This window comes from Heteronotia binoei, chromosome 2, assembly GCF_032191835.1.
Source record: "Heteronotia binoei isolate CCM8104 ecotype False Entrance Well chromosome 2, APGP_CSIRO_Hbin_v1, whole genome shotgun sequence".
NCBI lineage: Eukaryota > Metazoa > Chordata > Lepidosauria > Squamata > Gekkonidae > Heteronotia > Heteronotia binoei.
In genome coordinates, this window is record NC_083224.1 from 200885351 (window position 1) to 200908444 (window position 23094).

The 23094-nt window shown below is 46.8% G+C and overlaps 1 protein-coding gene across 1 annotated transcript; it reads right to left on the reverse strand.

Annotated features, from left to right (window-relative positions):
• Positions 1-10287: 10287 nt before the first annotated feature.
• Positions 10288-22548, reverse strand: MRPL54 (mitochondrial ribosomal protein L54). The gene is made up of 3 exons (XM_060232840.1): positions 22334-22548; positions 18311-18467; positions 10288-10567 (listed from the first exon to the last, which is right to left on the reverse strand). Exons 1-3 carry the CDS (start codon positions 22428-22430, stop codon positions 10435-10437), a joined length of 387 nt encoding a protein of 128 aa, XP_060088823.1. The 5' UTR covers positions 22431-22548; the 3' UTR covers positions 10288-10434.
• Between the last annotated feature and the right edge of the window lie 546 nt (positions 22549-23094).

Here is a 23094-nt window from a genome sequence, read left to right on the forward strand (position 1 = left end):
CCGTTGACCTCAGTGCTCTCTGGGGTTCATATGGGGAAAGACGGTCCCTCAGGTAGACAGGTCCTCGGCCATATAAGGCTTTAAAGGTAACGGCCAACAGTTTGTACTGGACCCGGTATATAATCGGCAGCCAGTGCAGTTCACGTAGCCCCGGCCGTATATGTTCCCATTTCGGGAGTCCCAACAACAGCCTGGCCACCGCGTTCTGCACTAGCTGCAATCTCCAGGTCCGGCACAGAGGTAGCCCCAAGTAGAGGACATTACAGTAGTCTAGTCTTGAGGTGACCGTTGCATGGATCACTGTTGCGAGGTCCCGGCGCTCAAGGAAAGGGGCCAACTGCCTTGCCCACTTCAGATGGAAGAATGCTGACTTGGCAGTGGCTGCTATCTGGGCCTCCATCGATAGTGAAGGCTCCAGTAAAACACCCAGACTCTTTACCTGGTGCGCTGCTTTCAATGGCGCACCATCAAAGGCCGGGAGAGCTATTTCCCTTCCCAGAGCGCCGCGACCCACGCATAGGACCTCTGTCTTCACTGGGTTCAACTTCAGCCCATTCAGCCTGAGCCATGTCGCAACAGCCTGTAATGCCCGGTCGAGGTTCCCTGGAGCGGGGTCGGGCCAGCCATCCATTAGTAGATAGAGCTGGGTGTCATCTGCATATTGATGGCAACCCAGCCCAAACCGCCGGGCAATCTGGGCAAGGGGGCGCATATAAATGTTAAACAACATCGGGGAGAGAACTGCTCCCTGGGGCACCCCACAATCCAGTGTGCGCCTCCGGGACCGCTCGCTCCCGATAGCCACCCTCTGTCCCCGACCTAGGAGAAAGGAGGAAAGCCACTGCAAGGCCGACCCCTCAACCCCAATGTCGGCGAGGCGGCGCGTCAGTAGCCAATGGTCGACTGTATCAAATGCAGCCGACAGATCTAACAGCATCAGTACCGCAACGCCGCCCCGATCCAGTTGCCGTTGGAGGTCATCCACTAAGGCGACCAGCACCGTCTCCGTCCCATGGCCCGGCCGGAAGCCAGACTGACATGGGTCTAGGACAGAAGCGTCATCCAGAAACCCCTGTAGCTGCAACGCCACGGCCCTCTCAATAATTATAGATAGATAGATGATAGATAGATAGATGATAGATGATAGATAGATAGATAGATAGATAGATAGATAGATAGATAGATAGATAGATAGATAGATAGATAGATAGATAGATAGATAGATAGATAGATAGATAGATAGATAGATAGATAGATAGAAAAGGAAGGGTCCCCTGTGCAAGCACCAGTCATTTTTGACTCTGGGGTGACGTTGCTTTCACATTTTCACACGGGGTGGGTTTGCCATTGCTTCCCAGTCAACTACACCAGGGGTGGGCAACGGTAGCTCTCCAGATGTATTTTGCCTACAGCTCCCATCAGCCCCAGCCAGCATGGCCAATGGCTGGGGCTGATGTGAGTTGTAGGCAAAAAAACATCTGGAGAGCTACTGTTGGCCACCCCTGATCTATACTTTGCCCCCAGCAAGCTAGGGGACTCGTTTTACTGACCTCGGAAGGACGGAAGGCTGAGTCAACATTGAGCCGGCTATCTGAAAACCTAGCTTCCGCTGGGGATCGAACTCAGGTCATGAGCAGAGCTTAGGACTGCAGTACTGCAGCTCTAACACTCTGCGCCACAGGGCTCTTTTTAATATATATACCAGTATATATATATATATATATATATATATATATATATATATATATATATATATATATATATAATATATATATATATATTAATAACAGATACCCACAGATCAATTCTTCATTATACCCTATGGGAATCAATCTCCATAGGGAATAATGGAGTGCCCAGTAGCCATTTCCCTCCTCCCTCCTGCTTTCTGATGACCCTGAAGTGGGGGGGGGGAGGGTCTCCAAAGCGGAGGTTCCCCTGCCCACATCTGGGGATTGGCAACCCTAATCTGAGATCTAACAATACATATATATATTAATAACAAACGGGGCTGGCCAGCTGCCTCGTTGTTTTAGTTTTAGATGGTGCAAAGGCAGGGCTTTTTGATAGAAAGAGCCCAGCAGGAACTCATTAGCATATTAGGCCACACCTCCTGATGCCACCATCGTTTCACATAGGGCTTTGGGTAGAAAAAGCCCAGCAGGGATTTATTTGCATATTAAACCATGCCCCCGACACCCAAGCCAGCCTGCTATTAAAAAAACACCCTATGCAAAGGTGTCCTCAATACTGCATCTGCCCCATTGCATGTGTGTTTATCTGGGAACTGCAGACCCCTGCTGCTCGTCGGATGGAGAGCTCGGTCAAAGAGGAACTCAAAGTCTCTGGTTTTCCGTTTCCTGCTCCCCGCCCTGCCTGCCAGGCCAGAAGAGACCCACCCGGACAGACCCACCTCTCTTGAAAAGGCCCACCACCCCCACGAGTTGATGGCTCTCACCTGAGTCAGGGTTGGCATCGCTGGGCCAGGAAGTTGCTGGCGAGGCTGGAGGTGGAGCTCTGAGAGGGCAGAGGTTGGCAAGAGGAAGGAGGGAGCTGAGGGTGGCACAACCTGCCCTAGAGTGCCCTCCAGAGCAGACATTTTTCGCCAGGGGAACTGAGCTCCCGCCTGGAGGTTGGCAACCTGGCCTGATAGCCCCATCTCAGAACAGGGTTGCCAATCCCCAGGTGGGAACAACCACCACCACCAAGTGAAATCCACAGGAAGGGGAAAAGACCAAAAGGCCCCATGTAATGTCCCACAAACTCCACACGCTCTGGAAACTAGAACAGTTTATCTAATCTCACAAACCACTACAAAAATATTTTCCTTTTAAACAGCAAAACTTCTTATGAAAACAGAACAGGCAAACACAGGCAGGATAAACTCTCCCATACCAATCCAGACTCTCTTAAAGGACCAGTCCTTTTCTTTAAATTCTTGTCTTGGTGTTTATTCCTGCTTGGCTATATACAGTATGACGAAGACAGACCTCCTTCAATAGCTTCAAACGTGCTGGAGCTAGTCCAAGGATTCTTTGATGTGCAATTAGTTCTTATCAAATTTCATAAGTGCGTGCAAACGGGCTTCTCCAGAGACCTTAAGCCTCATTTTCACCTTTGTAGGCTTTTTCAAAGCTTTGTCACGTAATTAAATCTCCCTTCTAATCTGTAACTGATTTCTTCTCATTGTTCCCAAAGGGCTCCCAGTCACCAGCAACTTGCAATTTAAATGCCAATGTAGACAAAGAAAACACATTAAGCATTAAAAAATCTTGCAGGCTCTTACTAAAGTCCGCTTCAGAGGACTGTGTGTCCCAGTTGAAATTATAACAGGTAATGCTGTGCATTTTGTAAGTATGGGTTCTTGATGATAGTGTGAAAGGGTATGCAATTTTGGTTATTTGGGTTACAGAGCGTCTGCCTGGAACAAAATCTAAGCCACAACAAAAAGAAAGAACTCTCCATGTAAATGTCAGCGAAGGGGCATTGAAGTTTCAATAAGGAACAGGCTCGTCTTTGTTCAAAACTAAGTTTCCATTTATTGATTACAGCAATGCTATTCTCTACGCAGGTTCATTGATACTAATAGCGAAATAGGTACAAGCATAGGCATTTATGGACGCACATCAAAGCATAGGGGTTTTAAATCACTTCTCATAATAAAGGTGAAAGTAACCAGTTCACATATCTGTTATCTCCCACATACACAGCCTGTCTCTCCTCCCCTGCTGTGGCCTTGCTCGGCTCCGGCAGGCGCCTGAGAACTAGCTAGATGTTTTGCACTTCAAAGACCTTTGGCACCTTGCTCACCCCCCCGCCCATCTTTCACATTCTCTTGTGGCACTGGTGTTAGTAAAGCAAGGAGTTGTAGGGTTAGTTAGCAGTAAATAAACATTTCAAATAATAAAGCAAACTTCAAGGCATACAAGCTGACAGTAAAATGCAGTTTTAACCTGTTATGAATAATAAGTATCAAAATACAAAACAAATATCAGTACATATCACCAAATTAAAACCTCATAAGTTACTCAGTGCTCCTACTGCCCTGATGTTACATTCAGTCCAGTATTAAAAATAGGTGGTCCAATGGAGAACCGGTCTGCTTTGGAAGCCATTTCAAATCTCAAATCCATTCTTATGAGTATTGTACAGTTTTCCAGGTCCAGTAGTGCCAAATGAATTAGCACACATAAGAGTGGGAGCGTCATAGTAGGAGGCCTGCATTGCTGATAAGGATAGTACTTCCTATGGTGTTATGTGTGCTAATTAGAGCAAGCTAGGAATTCATTTGGCACTACTGGATCTGGAAAACTGTACAATACTCACAAGAATGGTGCGTGGAAGAAGGACCACCTACGGTATTTTTAATGCCGAACTGAATGTAATTCAGGGCCGTAGCCAGGATTTTGAAAGTCAGGGGCCGCCCTTTCCCATCCATTGTGGGGCTTGCCGCTTCTCAGGGTAGGGGCAAAAGCTGGAGGCTGTAAAAGTGGCCACATCGAAGCAGCCAACCCTAAAACTTTGGAGTCAAGAAAGGACTTCAGTTTGCGTGAAAGCACAGGGGGTTTCCTTCCACCTCCCTCTCCCCTACCCGGCACTTTGCAGTCAGCAGCTCCATCTGTCCCCCCTCCCCTGCCCATTCCACATGGCTTCCTCCACCTCTCCCCTCTTCAAGTGTTGTTAGCCGCCCTGAGCCTGCTTCGGCGGGGGAGGGCGGGATATAAATAAAATTTTACATTACATTACATTCACCTGCTGCCGCTGTTGCTGCAGTGCACTGTGTTCTGCTCAGCTTCCCCAGCTCCAGCTGCCGCTACTGACACTTTAGCAGCTCAGCCATGGCGAGAGAGAGACAGACAGAGAGAGCAAGAGAAAAGCAGGGTGCTCCCTGGAGGTCAGGGTGCCCTGTCTGGAAGTTAGGGGGGAGGGTCCCACAGGCCCCCTGTGGCTACAGGCCTGATGTAATTTAGTGGCTTTCAGCCACATAAGGGCAGTAGGAGCACTGAGTAGGTTGCCAAGTCCAATTCAAGAAATATCTGGGGACTTTGGGGGTGGAGCCAGGAGACTTTGGGGGTGGAGCCAAGATCAAGGCTGAGACAAGCATAATTGAACTCCAAAGGGAGTTCTGGCCATCACATTTAAAGGGACGGCACAATTTTTCAATGCCTTCCTTCCATAGGAAATAATGAAGGATAGGGGCACCTTCTTTTGGGGCTCATAGAATTGGACCCCCTGGTCCAATTGTTTTGAAACTTGGGGGGTATTTTGTGGAGAGGCACTAGATGCTAATACTGAAAATTTGGTGCCTCTACCCCAAAAAACAGCCCCCAGAGCCCCAGATACCGCAGATCAATTCTCCATGATTTTCTATGGGAATAAATCTCCATAGGGAATAATAGAGGTTTCCAGCAGACATTTCCCTCCCCTCCCCCCCGCTTTCTGACGACCTTGAAGGCGGGGGCAGGCCTCCAAACCGGGGGATCCCCCTGCCCCCACCTGGGATTGGCAACCCTAGCACTGAGTAACTTATGAGGTTTTAACTCGGTGATTTGTACTGATAATATTCATTTTGTATTTTGGACACTTATTATTCACAGAAGTTTGAAACTGCATTTTACACAGAGAGTTCTTTCTCTTTGAGGTGGCTTAGTCTCTCCTCCGTGGTCCCGTTTACATTGTGGAACAAAATCTAATCAGATGTTCTTTGAGAAAGCACACGAGAAACGTGTTTGGAATAAGCTAGCATTCATGTCAGAGAAAGAAAGATCTGTACAGTGAAGAGATTTTTGTGGAAGAGGAGGAGGACGACAAGGAGGATTTATACCCCACCCTTCACGCTGAATCTCAGAGTGGCTTACCATTACAAAATTGAACATATTGAACATTTAAGGGGCTGTTACTAATAGTGTGACTTGAAAATACCACACTCTCTTCCTTACGTCCTTTGAAGAAGAGAGTTGGTGTGACTTTGTCCATGGGGTCACAAAGAGTCGGGCTCGACTCGTGCGACTGAACAAGTCTTTTTGAACATACATAATTGTAGTTACATTAATTTGTCTGTAACAATATACTATTTTGGATTTTATGTACAATACTGGTACACAGTTCTTTTGGATTACTGTTCTTCTGTAGCTCATCTTTGTGTTGCTGTCTCGCTAAAGTCCTGGACATTCTTCAAATGGCATCCTTCCTCTGTTTGCTTGGGTTTTTTCCTACTCTGCTTTTCAACAGATCCCAAAAGCTGCATGCTGCATCTAACACCCCAAAGACATGCTCAGCGGCTTTTGGCCTGACGCTTCTGGGCAGATCCTGAAATCCCCAGCCTTCCCCTTGTTCCCACCCATCATCTCACAGGGGTGTCAATCTCATTTGTTACGAGGGCTGGATCTGACATAAATGAGACCTTGTTGGGCCGGGCCATGTCGAGTTGAGCCGGGCCTTGTCAGGTTGGGCCGCGCCATGTGTGTACCTATTTAATATTAGGTAGCAGAGATATAAACTTTATAAAGTTTCTGTACTCTTGGTGGTTGTGTCCTAGAGTCAATGCTTTCTGGCAACGCATTGCAAATTAAATAAAATGAAATTAAGACAATAACTGCATATTAGACCACACACCCCTGATATAGCCAATCCTCCTGGAGTTTACAGTAGGCCCTGGAAAGAGCCCTGTAAGCTCTTGGAGGATTGGCTACAGAAGAGGGGTGTGGTCTATGTCAGACCATGTTTCATTGAAGTTATCGATACTTTCTGATCATGTTTATTCTATGCTTACTAACCCCGTTGCTGAATAAAATACTAGGCCACTAATACTGTGACCTGCAAGAGAAAGCGGAGGGGTGGGAATGGAAGGTGCCAAAACTCTAAAGGCCAGTACAGGCCTTTGAAGTGCAGAGCGCCAAGCTCGCCTCCCTGGCGCCTCCCGAGCAAAGCAAGGACATCACCAGGGGGGGAGAGTGCACCCATCACCAGTACCAGATAAGCAGGCATCTGAAAGTATTGCTTGCAGGGACAACTGTAGCTTTATTACAAGAAATAGTTTAAAGCCCTAGTCTTTGAAGTGTCTTCATAAATGCCAATGGTACGAGCTATCGGTTATCAGTTTCAATGAATCCATGTAGAGAGTAACATTGTTGTAATCAATAAATGAAACTTAGTTTTGAACAAAGGCAAGTCTGATCATTTTGGAACTTCAATGAACCCTTCGCTGACAGTCTAATATGAAAAGAAGTTCCTTCTATCTAAATCCAGAGCCTGGACTGGCTGACCCACCTGCCAGAGTAGTTGTTTTTGTGAGAAACTCGTTCTGCAAGCCTACCTTGCAGGGCTGACCTTTTTGTTAAGTTCTAGGAAGGTTGGAAGGTTGCCCGTTGGCTTCTAATCGTGGGGACAAGTCAAGAGGGCTGGTGGCCGACTACCAGACTGGGGTGTGAGGAGTCACACCTCAGGGTTTGGTAATTTGGGGTTCTGCAGCCCTTAAACAAAGATTCTTGGTCCAGGGCTTGACCAGGAAACTTTGACACCCACAAAATGTCTGGATCCCAAATGCTACTTCTGTGGAATTTCGACTTACCTCTTAAGACCTTACTTTGGTCCCTGGAGGCTTACATGTTCTCTAAGGCAGGGCTCAAAACTCATGAGGGCTGGATCTGACATAAATGAGACTTGGCCAGACCATGTGGGTCATAAAAATCTCCAGGTAGTGGAGATATAAACATTCTGAATAAAACTTTGTTGGTCTTAAAGGTGAAAATTGACTCCTACTTTGTTCTATTGCTTCAGACCAACGCCGCTGCCCACTTGGACCTAACTTTATAAAGGACACAGACAAACACAATTAAAAACTTAACATACCATATGGTTAAAAGATTAGCACGCTTGCATTATTTTATTTAACAGTTTCTGAGAACTGACACCTCTTGGTCTGAATTATTGCATCAAAATCTGGAGACCGCGTCTGTGCTGCAGCAAGCTTGAGTAGGCTGGTCAGGTGTGTGTCTGCAAGCTGCAAACCTACTTTTGATTTACTGACATTCATTGCAGAAATCTCATGGTCAGTGCTTTGAGCCTGAGACTCAGAGGGAAACATGCAATGGCTGGGCATTGTGAGCTTTTGTGTGTAAGTTATTTCATGTGCTGGTCAGCCAATGGAGAAAACAGAGGCTTTGCTCTGTAGCTCCTGTGCGATTGAGCAAGCCTGGCAAAGCAAGCTGTGATGCAAAAGGAAGCGAGAGAGAGAGAGAAGGAAGCAGGCAACAGTGAGCTGCTCGTGGGCCTGACAGGAACCTTCTGGGAGCCAGATCTGGCCCTCAGGCCGCACTTTTGACACCCCTGCTCTAAGTGGAAGAATTCCGCTCTCCCTCCTTCCATTTGTCTCCTTCATAAAAACTTCTCCAAATGCTAGTTGCTGTCCTGAACAGAACTGCCCCATTCTAAACCCACTGATTCCACCGGACGTAGAAGTAACATTTCTTAAAAAGGTAAAGGCAGACCCCTGTGCAAGCACCAGTCCTTTTCGACTCTGGGGTGACGTTGCTTTCACGTTTTCACCGCAGACTTTTTATGGGGTGGTTTGCCATTGCCTTCCCCAGTCATCTAAGATTTCCCCCCAAGCAAGCTGGGTACTCATTTGACTGACCTCGGAAGGATGGAAGGCTGAGTCAACCTCGAGCTGGCTACTTGAAAACCCAGCTTCCGCCGGGGATCGAACTCAGGTCGTGAGCAGAGCTTAGGACTGCAGTACTGCAGCTTTAACACTATCCAAATGCTACACATTTCCATTTTTGCCCAGGATTGTAGAACAGATAAAGGCAGCCGTATCCTCGGTTCCCATACTTAGCAGTCGTGAGATTTTAACTGGTTTGAAAGCAGTCCTCTCCTTCCTTGGAGGTTTTTCAGAGGCTAGAAGGCCATCTGACAGCAATACGGATCCTGCGAACTTAGGGGGAGGTTTTCGTGAGTTTCCTACATTGTGCAGGGGGTTGGACTAGATCAGCTGTCCCCAGCCTTTTTAGCACCAGAGACCAGTTTTGTGGAAGACAGTTTTTCCATGGACCGGGGGGAGGTGTCAATGGTTTCGGGATAATACAATTGTGCACTTTAATTTTATTAGTCTGGTGTGCATTACTTAAGTGTGCATACTCTTATCTGAGAGATTCCCCACTCCTCCACTTGCAGCTGCTGGAATGGCCTTGGGTCAGCCATAGCTCTGGCAGAGGTTGTCCTTAAAAGAGCAGCTTCTGGGGAGAGCTCTCTCAGCCCCACCCACCTCACAGGGTGTCTGTTGTGGGGGAGGAAGGGAAAGGAGATTGTAGGCCGCTCTGAGACTCTGTTCTTGAAAGGGCAGCTTCTGGGGAGAGCTCTCTCAGCCCCACCCGCCTCACAGGGTGTCTGTTGTGGGGGAGGAAGGGAAAGGAGATTTTAGGCCACTCTGTCCTTGAAAGGGCAGCTTCTGGGAAAGCTCTCTCAGCCCCACCCACCTCTTAAGGTGTCTGTTGTGAGAGAGGAAGGTAAAGGAGATTGTGAGCCACTCCGAGAGTCTGAAATTCGGATTGGAGGGCAGGATATAAATCCAATGTTGTTGTTTTCTTCTTCTTACTTCTACATTGTAATATATAATGAAATAATTATACAACTCATGGCCCAGTTGCTAACAGGCCACGGACCGGTACTGGTCCACTGTCCGGGGGTTGGGGACCCCTGGACTAGATGACCCTGGGGGGTCCCTTCCAACGCTACGATTCTACTTCTGCAGCCCTGCTCAGGTTTCAAACAGATTCCACATCACCAGCATAGGTGTTTTCAGGGCTTGAGGGGAGATATACAAACTGCTTCACAAGGATGAGCACTATTTATTGTCAAGCATGGTTGAATACTATAGATAATTGATTGTTTTATGATCCTGCCTAAACCTGTTCTGTGAAATGTCATGGAGGATCCAGTCCTGTTAGTTTGTTATTCTTTCCCTTCCCCCTGTCCTGCTTTATGGCTGTTAATTAGGAATAGTGAGAAGGGAACCAAGTAATCAGCACCTTCCCATATATCCTCTGAAGGGAGGACGAGACATCTGGGAGAGGCAAGGACAAAGTCCTGATAACGCCCTGGGAACGTAGACAGTTTCGATAGTTTATGCGCGAATGCTACCCTGCAGCCCCATCCCTTGGAATCCTTTTGAAGTTAGCCTTAAAAGTATTGTATCAATGTATCAGTTTCATTACTCTCAAGGAATGGCTTTGCCTAAAGTATTGGTCTATCAATAAACGTAGTCTTTGTATCAACTTCGACTCGTCATTGAACCCGCATGCTTGACATTTATTGGGATGTTCACTAAAGAAAAACTCCCCTTTGGAAGCAGCAGGAATGGTCCAAAGTTTGTCCAAAGCGGGCAGTTCCACAACGTCTGGGAAAGACTTGAATCCCATCCTCCAGCGGCCCACTTCAAAATGGCCGGACCTTCAGCAGCTGGTTCTCTCGCTTTTTATTCACTTTCCGGAGGTAACGCCAGTATTCTATGTCGTTCGGGTCCAAATCTTCCAGCTTCTTGGGTGGGCCGAGATCAATCTGGAAGAGCCTTGAAGGGGCAAAGGAAGACAGGATGAGTCAAGAATGAAGTCAAGCCTTTCTTCTCACAAACAAGCCTATTTGATAAAATGTTATGAGAATCTAATGAGAAATCAATATCTAAGACGGGGTGTTGAACTCATTTGTTATGAGGGCCGGATCTGACATAAATGAGACCTTGTTGGGCCGGGCCACGTGTGGACCTATTTAAGACTAGGTAGCAGAGATATAAATTTTATAAAGAACACAGACAAAAACAAATATATTTTAAAAATTAAAACATGCTTAAAACATTAGCACTCATTGGTCTTAAAAATGCTTTCTTTTTATTTCTCCCATGGGATCCAGGGAACTGGGCAAAGGAAGCTCTGGCTCTTTCCTGTCTCCCCAGGGGATTGGGGGTGGGGAGCCTCAACCAATAGAAGGAAGAGAGGTTTGGCTCAGCTCTGCTGTGCGATTGGGAGAGCCTGGTAAAGCAAGCTTTCCCCCCACTTTTCCCCAAGGGAGGAGCCTCAGCCAATGGGAAAAAAACAGAGGTTTTGCTCTGTAGCTCCTGTGAAACGGAGCAAGCCTTGCAAAGCAAGCTGGTATGCAGAAGGAAGCAGATGACAGCCAGTTGCTCAGGGGGCTGATTTGGCTCCCGAACTGCATGTCTGACACCCCGGATCTAAGATATATTTGTTGCAAATTAGAATGGAAGAGGGAATTATAAAAGTATCTATGGTTAAATGGGTGCAAAACCTGGGTCATAATATTGAATTAGAACATTGGCTGCCATTGTGGAAAACGAATGTTAAAATCACAAAATCTGTATCTTTTAAAGAAAGTTTGTACAAAATGTTTTATTGACGGTATATGTCACCAGAAAAAAATGGCAAAAATACGTACTGAGGTTTCAAAGGAATGTTGGAAATGTGAAAAGCATGTGGGTAGTTTTTATCATATGTGGTGATCATGTAAAACAGTAAAGACTTTTTGGGCAGAAGTACACAAACTTGTACAGAAAGTTTTAAAGATGACTGTACCCTTTAAACCTGAATTATTTTTGTTAAATATGCAGCAAGTAACCAGTAAGAATTGTAAACATTTGATAATACATATTGTAACAACAGCTAGAATAATTTTTGCCAAACACTGGAAAAAGAGAGAAGTACCACCTATAGAAGAATTGACACAGAAAATACTAGAAACAGTTGAAATGGACATGTTGACAGACATTTTAAACGATAAGCCTAAGCAAGAAGTGTTAGAGAGATGGACTCCTTTCTATGAATGGATAAAGAAGTAATGGAAATGGGACTTTTTCATAGAGTAGTAAGGTGCTGAATTGTTATTCTTATACCTAATTTAGAAGTCTACCACCTATGGGTTGAAAGAGAGTGAAGACTTTTATTATATCAAGAAGTATATTATATCTTCTCATCCCTTCTTCCCCCTTTCCCCACTGTTTTTACCCCGATTATATTTATAATTACAATAAAACGTTTTTTTGAAATGTAAGAATGAAGTCAAGCCGTGCAAGAGGAACACCCTCCAGTAGCCCCACGGCTGGATTGAACTTCCAGCCCCCTTGGATGTCCCCCCAGTCATGGGTGGCCTTACCAAAAATTTTTTGCCATTTTCTGAGCATGGACCAGGTGTCACGGGGGTGTGTGTGTGGGAATATATGAATTTCCTGCATTATGCAGAGAGTTAGACTAGATGACTTTGGGGGTCACCCTTCCATGAGATTTTAAAAACCCCAGCACACCAGGGGTGGCCAAACTGTGACTTGGGAGCCACATGTGGCTCTGTCAGACATATTGTGCGGCTCTCAAAGCCCCCACAGCCCCGTCAGCTGACTTAGAGAAGGCGTTTCTCTCTTTAAATTGCTTCTCCAAGCCAACCAGTGGCTTGGAGAAAGCATTCAAAGTTAAGGTTGCTTTCTTTCCACCTCTCCCCCCTCTATTTGCTTGCTCGCCTGCCTGCCTTCCATCCTTCCTTCCTGTCTTGCAGGTCTCAAAACACCTGACATTTATTCTACGTGGCTCTTATGTTGAGCAAGTTTGGCCACCCCTGCAGCATACTCTAAGAGTACAAAAAAAGCACACTCACACATCCCTTTCCGTCCCACACCCCTCTAGTCCAGCTAGCAGCTATCTTCCATGCTGAATATATCCTTCAAAACCTCACCGGTTGAATTATCCCTCTCACACAAAAAGTGTGTAAACAAACATTTAGTGCACAGTTTATAAGAAGTCCATACAGCAAAAGAATAGAACGAACACCCACACGATGCTCCCCCAGAGTGTTTTCTAAAGTCACGTCTCTGAGGCACTGCCTTCAGCCGCTCCTTGCAGTTCAGAATCTGGGTGGAGACAAGGACATCGTTCTGCACAACTTTTCACAAAGAGTTCAAAAGACCGTATTTCCTGGATTTCCTCCGGTTTCGTTGGTTTCACCCTTCGTCAGCCTTCTCTCAATGCAGTTTTAAATGGAGGTGTTATCAAAATAATCATAAGTATCTTGACACTAACCACCACCACCTCCTCCCACTCTTACAGTGATGCACTCACCCACAGCACAAAGAATTCAATCACGGATCAACATGTACATACTCAAGTCTCTGCTACCAGCTCTCAGCTGTTACAAATCTCTCCACTGCTTATATCTCTTAAGCTTTTTAAAGAGACATGCCACAATAGCTGATAAGAAGTTCAATATATTCTACCATCATTTAACAATACACATATATAATCACTATAAAATACAGAGTTCATTTGTCTGAAGAAACCTATTTCCTACATATCTAAAAATGCAGAGAAATCAATATTACAATTCATTCCTTTAGGTGCTACTGTTTGAAGTCTATAAACCCAATAACTTCCTTGTTGCAATAAAATTTTCCCCACATTTTCTTTCACATAAGGTTTGGGTTTATATTTATACAATGCAAAAAAATCTCAAATCCCTAACCTGATGGCCACTCCCCTTAATATGCGGGCACATCGGAGCCTCAGGCCCCTCCCTCTCAAGACGAGCTTTATGCTCTAAAATTCGGACCTTGAAGGCCCTCATTGTTTTTCCTACGTATCAGACCCCACATTTGCATATTGTTGCATAAATCAGCTGTTTTGAGTTGCAGTTTGAAAAATGTCTTAATCTAATTTTTTTCTCCATTTGCAGGGTTAATAAACTCCTTGATAGTCAGCATCATACAACACGCTGCACAATTACTACAAGGGTGATTTCCTATTACTTTTTCTTCTATCTCTTGTTGATCTTTAAAATCTGCTTTCGCTATTCTATTCCTTAAACTCTCAGGATTTCTGTAGCCTATTCTAGGAGGAAATCTGCACCCTGGTAAGTGCTCCACCATGTGCCATAAGTTTTTAATAGATCTGCCAGTCTTACATGCCAGGGGTGGCCAATGGTAGCTCTCCAGATGTTTTTTGCCTACAACTCCCATCAGCCCCAGCCAGCATGGCCAATGGCTGGGGCTGATGGGAGTTGTAAGCAAAAAACTTCTGGAGAGCTACTGTTGGCCACCCGTTATATGCTATTGTTGAATTCATAAATCCACAGGTCAAACCTTCCGGTCTCTCTCTTGCCACATCCTTCAGTAGTTCTTTCCTATCTCTGCTTTCTGCCCTGACCCCTACCTCATGTGGATATGCTCTTATATCAATCTGTTGTGTCTTCCATGCTGAAGCTGCAAAACCAAGCTGCTCACAGACAGAATCATAGGTCTCGTGATATTTGGGGACTGGAAGTGGAAATAAAAATGGCTGGATGAGGACTGAGCAGCCTCTGGGAGGCACAAAGTGCTGCGAAAGGGATGACAGGATTGAGAAACTACCCTGCTCGAGACCCTCCAATGGGGCGTGGTGAGCTGCAGTGATAAGACTGGGGTATAAAGAACCTGTTGCATCCTCTGCCCCACCTTCTCTTAACACTTGCTTTAATAAGATATGGAAATATTTCATTCTAGAAAAAAATTACTGACGCAATAAAAGCAGTACTTAAATCCAGACTTTTCTTCCTCATTCTCCAACCAGAGCCGGATTAACAATTAGGCCAAGCAGGCACTGGCCTATGGGCCCCCACACCTTAGGGACCCCGGGATGGCTCCCCCCCCCCCCCCCGCATTTTTTCTCCCTGCCTGCAGCCCTCCCAGCCAGCAACTGAGCTGCTCTTTGCCCCACTTGCCTGGTGCGGCTGCCGCTGGCGTCCTCGCTGTCAAGAGTCTACCCCTCACTGTATCCTCTTCACATAAACTGCTCAGACAATGCTTATCAGTAACCCTGAACACTTGTGCAACTTTTGTAACTGCTGAGTGAAACTGCCTGCATTCCAGTCTGAACTATATAACTGCTGCCTCGCTTTGCTTAGAGACCGCATCCCCAGATGGTTATCTTAGAAACTTGTTAACATGGCAACCAAGGTCACGCTGGAGGAGACGGAGAGGCTAGTAGATAGACACTTGGACTTAAGGGGGGGAAGGGGGAGTAGAGAGCCCACCAAATGTACCCGCTTTTATTTGCCATGCTTTGCTTGAATTGGTAACGGCCCACGGCCCACCGAGGGTATATAGGTGGTACCTACTGGCTGGAACCCCAGTTTCAGCAACTTCTTGTACTGCCTTAAAGATGCTTGGAATAAACATCTGAAGTTAACCTCTGCATGTTCCTTGACTCTGGGGTCTGACAGTCGCCAAGTTTGCCTTGCTTCTGGGTCCACCCCCCAAAGTCCCTCGCAGCTTTGCCAAAGGGGCTTTTGAGAAGGTGCCTCCAGGCTGCAACGGAGGCCATGGGCAGTGGGGCGGGCACTCAGACTCTGAGAAGGTTTGGGAGGGGCCCCCCAAGGTTTTGACTGCCTAGGGGCCTCCACAGGGTTTAATCCAGCACTGTCTCTAACATATGGTCACCATACCTATCCTGGAAATTCAGATTCTCAACCAACCCTTCCTCTCTCTCTGTACAGAAATGTATTTCTTTAGTTGCATTATCTTAATTTGCCTTTTTACTATTGATATTGTTCTTTTCTTTCCCTTTCTTCCTATCTCCACGTTTTGCTTCATCTCTAACTATTCTAAAGTTATCCTAAGTAATTGTGTACTAGAAGTATGTGACTCTTAGCATCTTGCCCAGGGCTTTTTTTGTAGAAAGAGCCCAGCAGGAACTCATTTGCATAGTAGGCAACACCCCCTGGTGGCATCATTGTTTCACACAGGGCTTTTTGTAGGAAACGCCCAGCATATTAGGCCACACCCCCTGACGCCAAGCCAGCCGGAACTGCATTTCCTGTGCGTTCCTGCTCAAAAAAAGCCTTGATCTTGCTTAATAGAATATGTATTCATTTACTGTACGGTGCTAACATACCGTATTTATCTTGCGCTGGTTATTTATTCTGTATGACGGTTTCAAGCTTAATAAAGATTTATTATTGTTAAAAAAAGAAGAAGAACCTTTAGGAGGCCAGAGTGAAGGGACTGCATATGCTTCGGTTCAGAAGGCAGCTGCCTCAGAGGTAGGGTTGCCAATCCCCAGGTGGGAGCAGGGGATCCCCCAGTTTGGAGACCCTACCCCTACTTCAGGGTCATTGGAAAGCGGTGTGGGGGGAAGGGAAATGTCTGCTGGGCACTCCATTATTCCCTATGGAGACAGATTCCCATAGGGAATGATGGAGAATTGATTGGCGGGTATCCAGGGCTCTGGGAGGACTGTTTTGAGATAGAGGCACCAAATTTGCAGCATAGCATCCGATGCCTCTCCTCAAAAGATCCTCCACGTTTCAAAAAGATTGGACCAGGGGTCCGATTCTATGAGCCCCCAAAGAAGGTTGCCCCTCTCCTCCATTATTTCCAATGGAGGGAAGGCATTTAAAAGCTGTGCGGCCCCTTAAATGTGACATGACAGAGTTTGTGTGCGTAGGAAGTTTTTCCCCTGTGTGAGTAGACAGTTGAGTGCAACTCCAGAACACTGTGGTAAGGAAACAAAACTCCACAACAGCCAGTTAAACAGTTGTATTTTGGGTTAACACGTAAGAGGCAGTCACAGGCAGGCAAATGGTCATACACAGAATAGCAGTCCTTCCAATATGCAGCACCAAATCACAATCCAATAGAGACGTCTAGAATGCAGTCCAATACATTACGTCAATAGCCAAGCAATCCTCCAAAGTAACAGTAGATCAGTCTGTTGTTCCTCCTCTCACATACGTCCTTCTCCTTCTCCTCCATCCACCATCGCCCAACAACTACTGTGAGCAATGCTATCACTGATATAGTGCAGCCACCCAATCCCAACACAGATTGTAACATTAGCTGCACCTGTCCCTCTTGTGACTTCTATCACAGCTGTATAGTTTTAGTTGCATAACCTTGACTCAGCAGTTTAGTTCTCTTAAAGCAACTTAACACTGACATGATAGCCAGAACTCCCTTTGGAGTTCAGTTATGCTTGCCACACCCTTGCTTCTGGGTCCACCCCCAAAGTCTCCTGGCTCCACCCCCCCAAAGTCCCCAGATATTTCTTGAATTGGACTTGGCAACCCTACTCAGAGCCTCCCCCCCCCCCCCGTCATAAGTGCTCCATTGTGCCTCAAGGGTTCTGGCTCTGAGAACGCTCGACTGACCCTCGAACATCACCACGTCTCCTGCAGAGGGGCCACAGACACAGGGGGGTTGCACACAGAAGATTTGACCTGACTAGGAACGCCTCCCATTCAATTCAAAGGCGCACATTCACACAAGCACATCTGCCCTCTGAGCCCAGGCCGTTCCCGTCCCCAGCCGGCTCCCATCCGCATTTAAAAGCTACCTGGATTCTCCTGGTAGCATCCTCCTGAATCGATTGTAAGTCGCATAATTGGCTGCTGTCTGAATGTCCCAGCGCGACTCATGAGTGGAAGAGCTGTGTGACCACTCCAAGCCGTTTCCGGCACAGTCGGGGTGGTGGTTTTCTTCTAGCCCCTCTCCACGGTGCATTTGTGCGCTTCTCTGCATGAGCGCGCACACAGGGGTCCCTCACAGAAAAACCACCCTTTCCGCAGCGGAGACGGGCTCGCAGTGTGAAGAGGGAAGCACGGACTGCTGCTGGGATCCTGCCACTTCAACGGCGGCTGCCTGAGTCGGATTTTTCCGCCACGGGATACTATCGTGTCAATTTCCCAGTGTGATAGCACCCACAGTCTCTCGCCCTGCCTCATCCTGCTTCTTAACTTATTAGTTTTAAGCAGATTGCTAAAATATAGACAAACTGAAACATCATTTGGATGGCTGCAGAAATCTTTCACAGATGCATTCAATTTTGCGACTAAAACACTGATTGGCCTGCTACAATCTTCTAATAAAAGAGGTGATGTCTCCATATGATCTATATCGGGGTGGCCAAACTGTGGCTCTTTCACACGTATCGTGTGGCTCTCAAAGCCCCCACCAGCCCATTGGCTGGCATGGAGAAGGCATTTGTCTCTTTAAATCGCTTCTCTTAGCCAAGCCAGTTTAACGTTTAAAGTTAAAGCTGCTTTCTTTCCACCCTTCACTCCCTCCCCCTCTTCCTTCCTTCCTCTCAAACATCCGACGTTTATTCTATGTGGCTCTCACGTTAAGCAAGTTTGGCCACCTGTGATCTATATTTTGAAGCAAAGGAAGACTTAAAAGATTTTAAGGCTCAGAAAAATGGTTGCATTCAAAGATCAGGTGATACCGGTGTCTGCACTACCTGCGCCACAGTTGGACACTCTGAGCATTAAGAGGCACAGTTATGCTCACCATTCAGGATATTCTACGTCTGGTTTCAGCACCACCTCAGGGCCTTCCTTGTAGATGTTGGTGCCCATGGAGTGCGTGGTCAGCAACGCGGGATCCTTGCAGATCTCAGGGCCCTTGAGCTCCTCCTTCAACGCACCTTTTCCTTTACCCTTTGACACTGCGGAAAAAAAGCGGGGCTGTGGCTCAGTGACAGAGTCCCTGTTTGGCATGCAGGAAGTTCCCAGGTTCAACCCCCACCAGCTGCAGGCCTTTCTCAGCCAGCCAGAGGAGACAGCGTTGAGCTAGTGGGGCTTCTGATCCCTCTCATTCTAATAGCCACTTCATGGGGAAAGAGTCCAGAGAGCCGCTGCCTGTCAAACAGGGTGGATAAAAATCAATATTTTTTTTCAAAAAAATAAAAAAAATTATTTTTTTTAATTTAAATTGGATTTTTTTAAATAAAATGCTTTTTGAGGAAAATATATTATCATCCAAAGGTTATTCCATCATGAAATAAGGATTAGTTTTTAATTCTGAAGCATAAGGCTGTATATACATACAATGTTTTACATTTTTTGGTAATAAATTCTATTAATTCATTCACAATGTCATGCTCTTCCAGAGGTTTCTGAAAGATTACTGGGCAGTTTCTCTGTCTACAAGATATAATCACAGAACACAGATGTTTGGTTTTGCAGTTCTCAAAACTGTAATCACATGCCTCTTCTACACAGCAAAAATGTTATGAAATGAACAGAGTTGCAGAAAAGACCTTAATCTCATTGTTCTACAAACCTATGTACACAGCATCAACCCCTTAAGTGCTAAGTTTCAAAAAGTTGAAGGGGGACCCCTGAATAATTAATGAATACCCCTATAATAATGAATAAAAGCATGCTTATGCCTTCAAAAGGAGGGTGTTTGATACAATGTTTGTTTGAAGCAACTGTCCGTTAGAGGCCAGATAGTCTCAGTGGGTGTGAATTCAAGGTTGTAAAGTAGATAACAAAAGGGCCTCCGCCTCTTTGAGAAGCTTCTTGCAAGAGCTAATAGCGCATGGAGACAGAAGGTAGAAGGAGAGCAAGGGGTTGGGGAATTCTGAGTTAGATAAGCCTGGGGGCCTGCCTGCTTGTTTTGGGTGTGAATAAAAACGGTCTGAATGAAAATAACGTTAACTTAGTCATATTGGGCCTATGGCTGGCTAAGTTCTGCCTTGATGTCAAAGTAAATTCGTTTCAACACGGTAATGTGTGCGGACCTCGTTATTTCTCTGCTTCAAAGTTCAATGAATAGAAAAAGATTGCTTGGAGTGGAATAGATCTGCACAAGAAGAAACTTAAGTGTGAGGAGGGAGGGGCAAGCAGTAAAAATTAAAGTGAAACTTTTTGAGCAGAATACTCCACAAGACTTTGGATCTTTTGTGTGTATAACCCGAGGTTTATCACATTATTCTATGAACAGCTGTTCTAAAAATGAAACCTTCATCTAACTGTGAATAATTGTAAATCAGTCTTTATGTAGAAAACTATGATTTAAATCAAGTCTTACTGACTAGTGATTTAAATCAATTGGATTTAAATCAAATCCACCCTGCTGTCAAACAAGAAGTTCAGAAACTTGAAGCACAAACGGTTTGACTCTGTAAGCGGGGGGGGGGGGGGGGGAGGGCCTCCAAAGCGGGGAATCCCCTGCCCCCACCTGGGGATTAGTAGCAACCAAAATGAAGAGCATGGAAAGGGGGAAGGCAGAGAAGCTTTAACGGAGCAAATAAGGAAATCAACTAGTTACACTTGTGATACTTCCATTTTATGCGGGTCAGTAACTGACAGCCTTTTGGCAGACTGGTAGCCCTCTGGGAACAACAAGATGAGAGCAGTTACAGTCTTGAAGAGATGTTAAATTGTGCAGTGAAGGCATGTAAGGTATCAGAGGGTTTTAAGTCTATAAACGGAGATGTTAGAGTAAAATGTATTTGATTATTGTTGTTTAGCTTTGAAAAAGCCTTAAATGGTGAAAACGAGTAAGAATCCATTTCACATCGAAGAATCCTCAGACTAGCATCTGCACTTGGATGCAACGCGAAGAGGTCCGTCTTCTTCACCTCAAATGCGGCAGAGCGGGAATAAACGCCGAAGGAAGAAACAAGAGAATTACAGTCGAGGGGCTGGGTCTTGAAAAGGATTATACATTTTTTCGGATAGTTTATTCTGCTCTTGTATGTTCTTGTATGAATATACTCTGTATATGAATATTTTGTAACTTGATTATTTGGTTAATTCAAGACTTTGGAGTATTTTGAAGTGTGTGGGGCATTTTGCATGGCGGCTTGCTTCCCTGCCTTCCCACCTGGGGATCCCCCAGTTTGGAGGCCCTCCCCCCGCTTCAGGGTCATCAGCATGGAGGGCGGGTGATGGAAACGTCTGCAGGGCACTCCATTATTCCCTATGGAGATTGATTCCCACGGGGTATAATGAAATTTTCAGCATAGCATCTGGTACATCTCCTCAAAACACCCTCCAAGTTTAAAAAAGACGAGCTCAGGGAGTCCAATTCTATGAGCCCCAAAAGTGGGGGAGGGGGAGGGAAATGTCTGCTGGGCGCTCCATTATTCCCTATGGAGACACATTCCCATGGGCAGTGGTTCCCAACCTTTTAGGCCCCAAGGACTGGTCCCTAGGGCCGACAGGGCACCCAATTCGGCCTCCCCCCCCCCCGCAGTGTTTCCTCATCCCTCCTTTGCCCCCCCCATGCAGACTCACTGGCGCCTCCTCCCGTTTTCCTCCCCTGTTTCCTCCTCTCTCCTTCGCGCCCCGCCCCCCTCCCCGCGCAGCCTCACCTCGTCCTCCTACCCCTATTCTCACCATTTTAAGGCCAGGGAAGGAACTGTGAAGCGCCTCCTAGGCCGACCCCTCCCCCTCACCAATCAGCTGATGGGCTGGAAAACTGCAGCAGCAAGCAACGCTGCCCTTGCCTCCTTCCCTTCCCCGGCCTTAAAATGGTGAAAACGGGGGGGGGGGGGGGGAGGCGAGGCACCATGGAGCAGGGGGGGGGAGGCGAGACTGTGGGGGGGGGGAGCAGTGAGGCTGCGTGGCCCATTTCAAACAGGCTGCATCCCAGCACCAGTCCCCAGCCGGTCCATGGCCTGTTAGCAACCAGACTGTGAGTTGTATAATTATTTCATTATATATTATGTAATAAAAGTAATAATAAGACAACATTGGATTTATATAGTGCCCTCCACTCTGAATCTCAGAGCGGCTCACAATCTCCTTTCCTTTCCTCCCTCACAACAGACACCCTGTGAGGTGGGTGGGCCTGAGAGGGTTCTCACAGCAGTTGCCCTTTCAAGGACAACTCCTGCAAGAGCTACGGCTGACCCAAGGCCATTCCAGCAGCTGCAAGTGCAGGAGTGGGGAATCAAATCCGGTTCTCCCAGATAAGAGTCCACACACTTAACCACTACACCAAACTAATAGAAATAAAGTGCACAATTGTATCATCTTGAAACCATTCCACCCACACACCCCCCCCCCGGAAAAACTGTCTTCCACAAAACTGGTCCTTGGTGCCAAAAAGGTTGGAGACCACTGCCCAAGACTATAATGGAGAATTGATCTGCCAGAATCTAAGGCTCTGGGGGGCTGTTTTTTGAGGTAGAGGCAACAAATTTGCAGCCTCTCCCCAAAATACCCTCCAAGTTTCAAAAAGATTGGACCAGGGGGTCCAATTCTATGAGCCCCCAAAGAAGGTGCTCCTATCCTTCATTATTTCCAATGGAGGGAAGGCATTTAAAAGGTGTGGGGTCCCTTTACACGTGATGGCCAGAACTGCCTTTGGAGTGCAATAGTGCTTGTCACACCCTTGCTCCTGGCTCCACCCCCAAAGTCTCCTGGCTCCACCCCCAAAGTCCCCAGCTATTTCTTGCATTGGACTTGGCAACCTTATGCCTGGAGGCTGGCACCTCCAGCTGCGCCTGCTTGGGGGCTGCCTTTGGCGGGTCCCCCCGTCCCTTGCCTTCCTTCCCAGGCGCCCCGCCAGCCTTACCGACTTTCTTGGCGTAGGTGCGGCGCGCCAGGCTGCTCCAGAGGGGCCCGGGGGCGCGCAGAGGGACCACCCCCCGCAACAGCCCAGCCCAAGCCATGCTGCCCTTCCAACAGCGGCCCTCGTCTACCTGGCGCGCCCTCTTGCCGCAGGACGCGCGGCGATGACGCCACAACCAGAGAGCCCCCTGGGAATTGTAGTTTGCAGTCCACCTCCTAGCGAATGCAAGTAGAACCACGCCGCATTAGAACCTGGTTTTCTCATCGGGTTGCCAGGTCCAATTCAAGAAATATCTGGGGACTTTGGGGGTGGAGCCAGGAGACTTTGGGGGTGGAGCCAGGAGCAAGGGTGTGACAAGCATAACAGAACTCCAAAGGCAGTTCTGGCCATCACGTGTAAAGGGACCCCACACCTTTTAAACGTCTTCCCTCCATTAGAAATAATGAAGGATAAGGGCACCATCTTTGGGGGCTCATAGAATTGGACCCCCTGGTCCAAACTTTTCGAAACTTGGAGGGTATTTTGAGGAGAGGCATCGGATGCTATGCTGAAAATTCGGTGCCTCTACCTCAAACGACAGCCCCCTCAGAGCCCCAGATACCTGCAGATCAATTCTCCATTAAACCCTATGGGAATCGGTCTCCACAGGGAATAATGGCGTGTGCAGCAGGCATTTCCTGCTGCAGGGTTGAATGATGCAGGGTTGCCATCACCTCCAGGTGGGGCCTGGTAATCTCCTGGAATGACAACTTATTTCCTAACAA

Excerpts from the sequence above, each read along its gene's own strand:
- MRPL54 (XM_060232840.1), bottom strand. The coding sequence starts at position 22,430 with ATGGCTTGGGCTGGGCTGTTGCGGGGGGTGGTCCCTCTGCGCGCCCCC. Across the intron at positions 18,468-22,333 it reads CACCTACGCCAAGAAAGTCG|TGTCAAAGGGTAAAGGAAAA; the intron begins GTAAGGCTGGCG and ends TTTTTTCCGCAG. Across the intron at positions 10,568-18,310 it reads GACGTAGAATATCCTGAATG|GCTCTTCCAGATTGATCTCG; the intron begins GTGAGCATAACT and ends TGCCCCTTCAAG.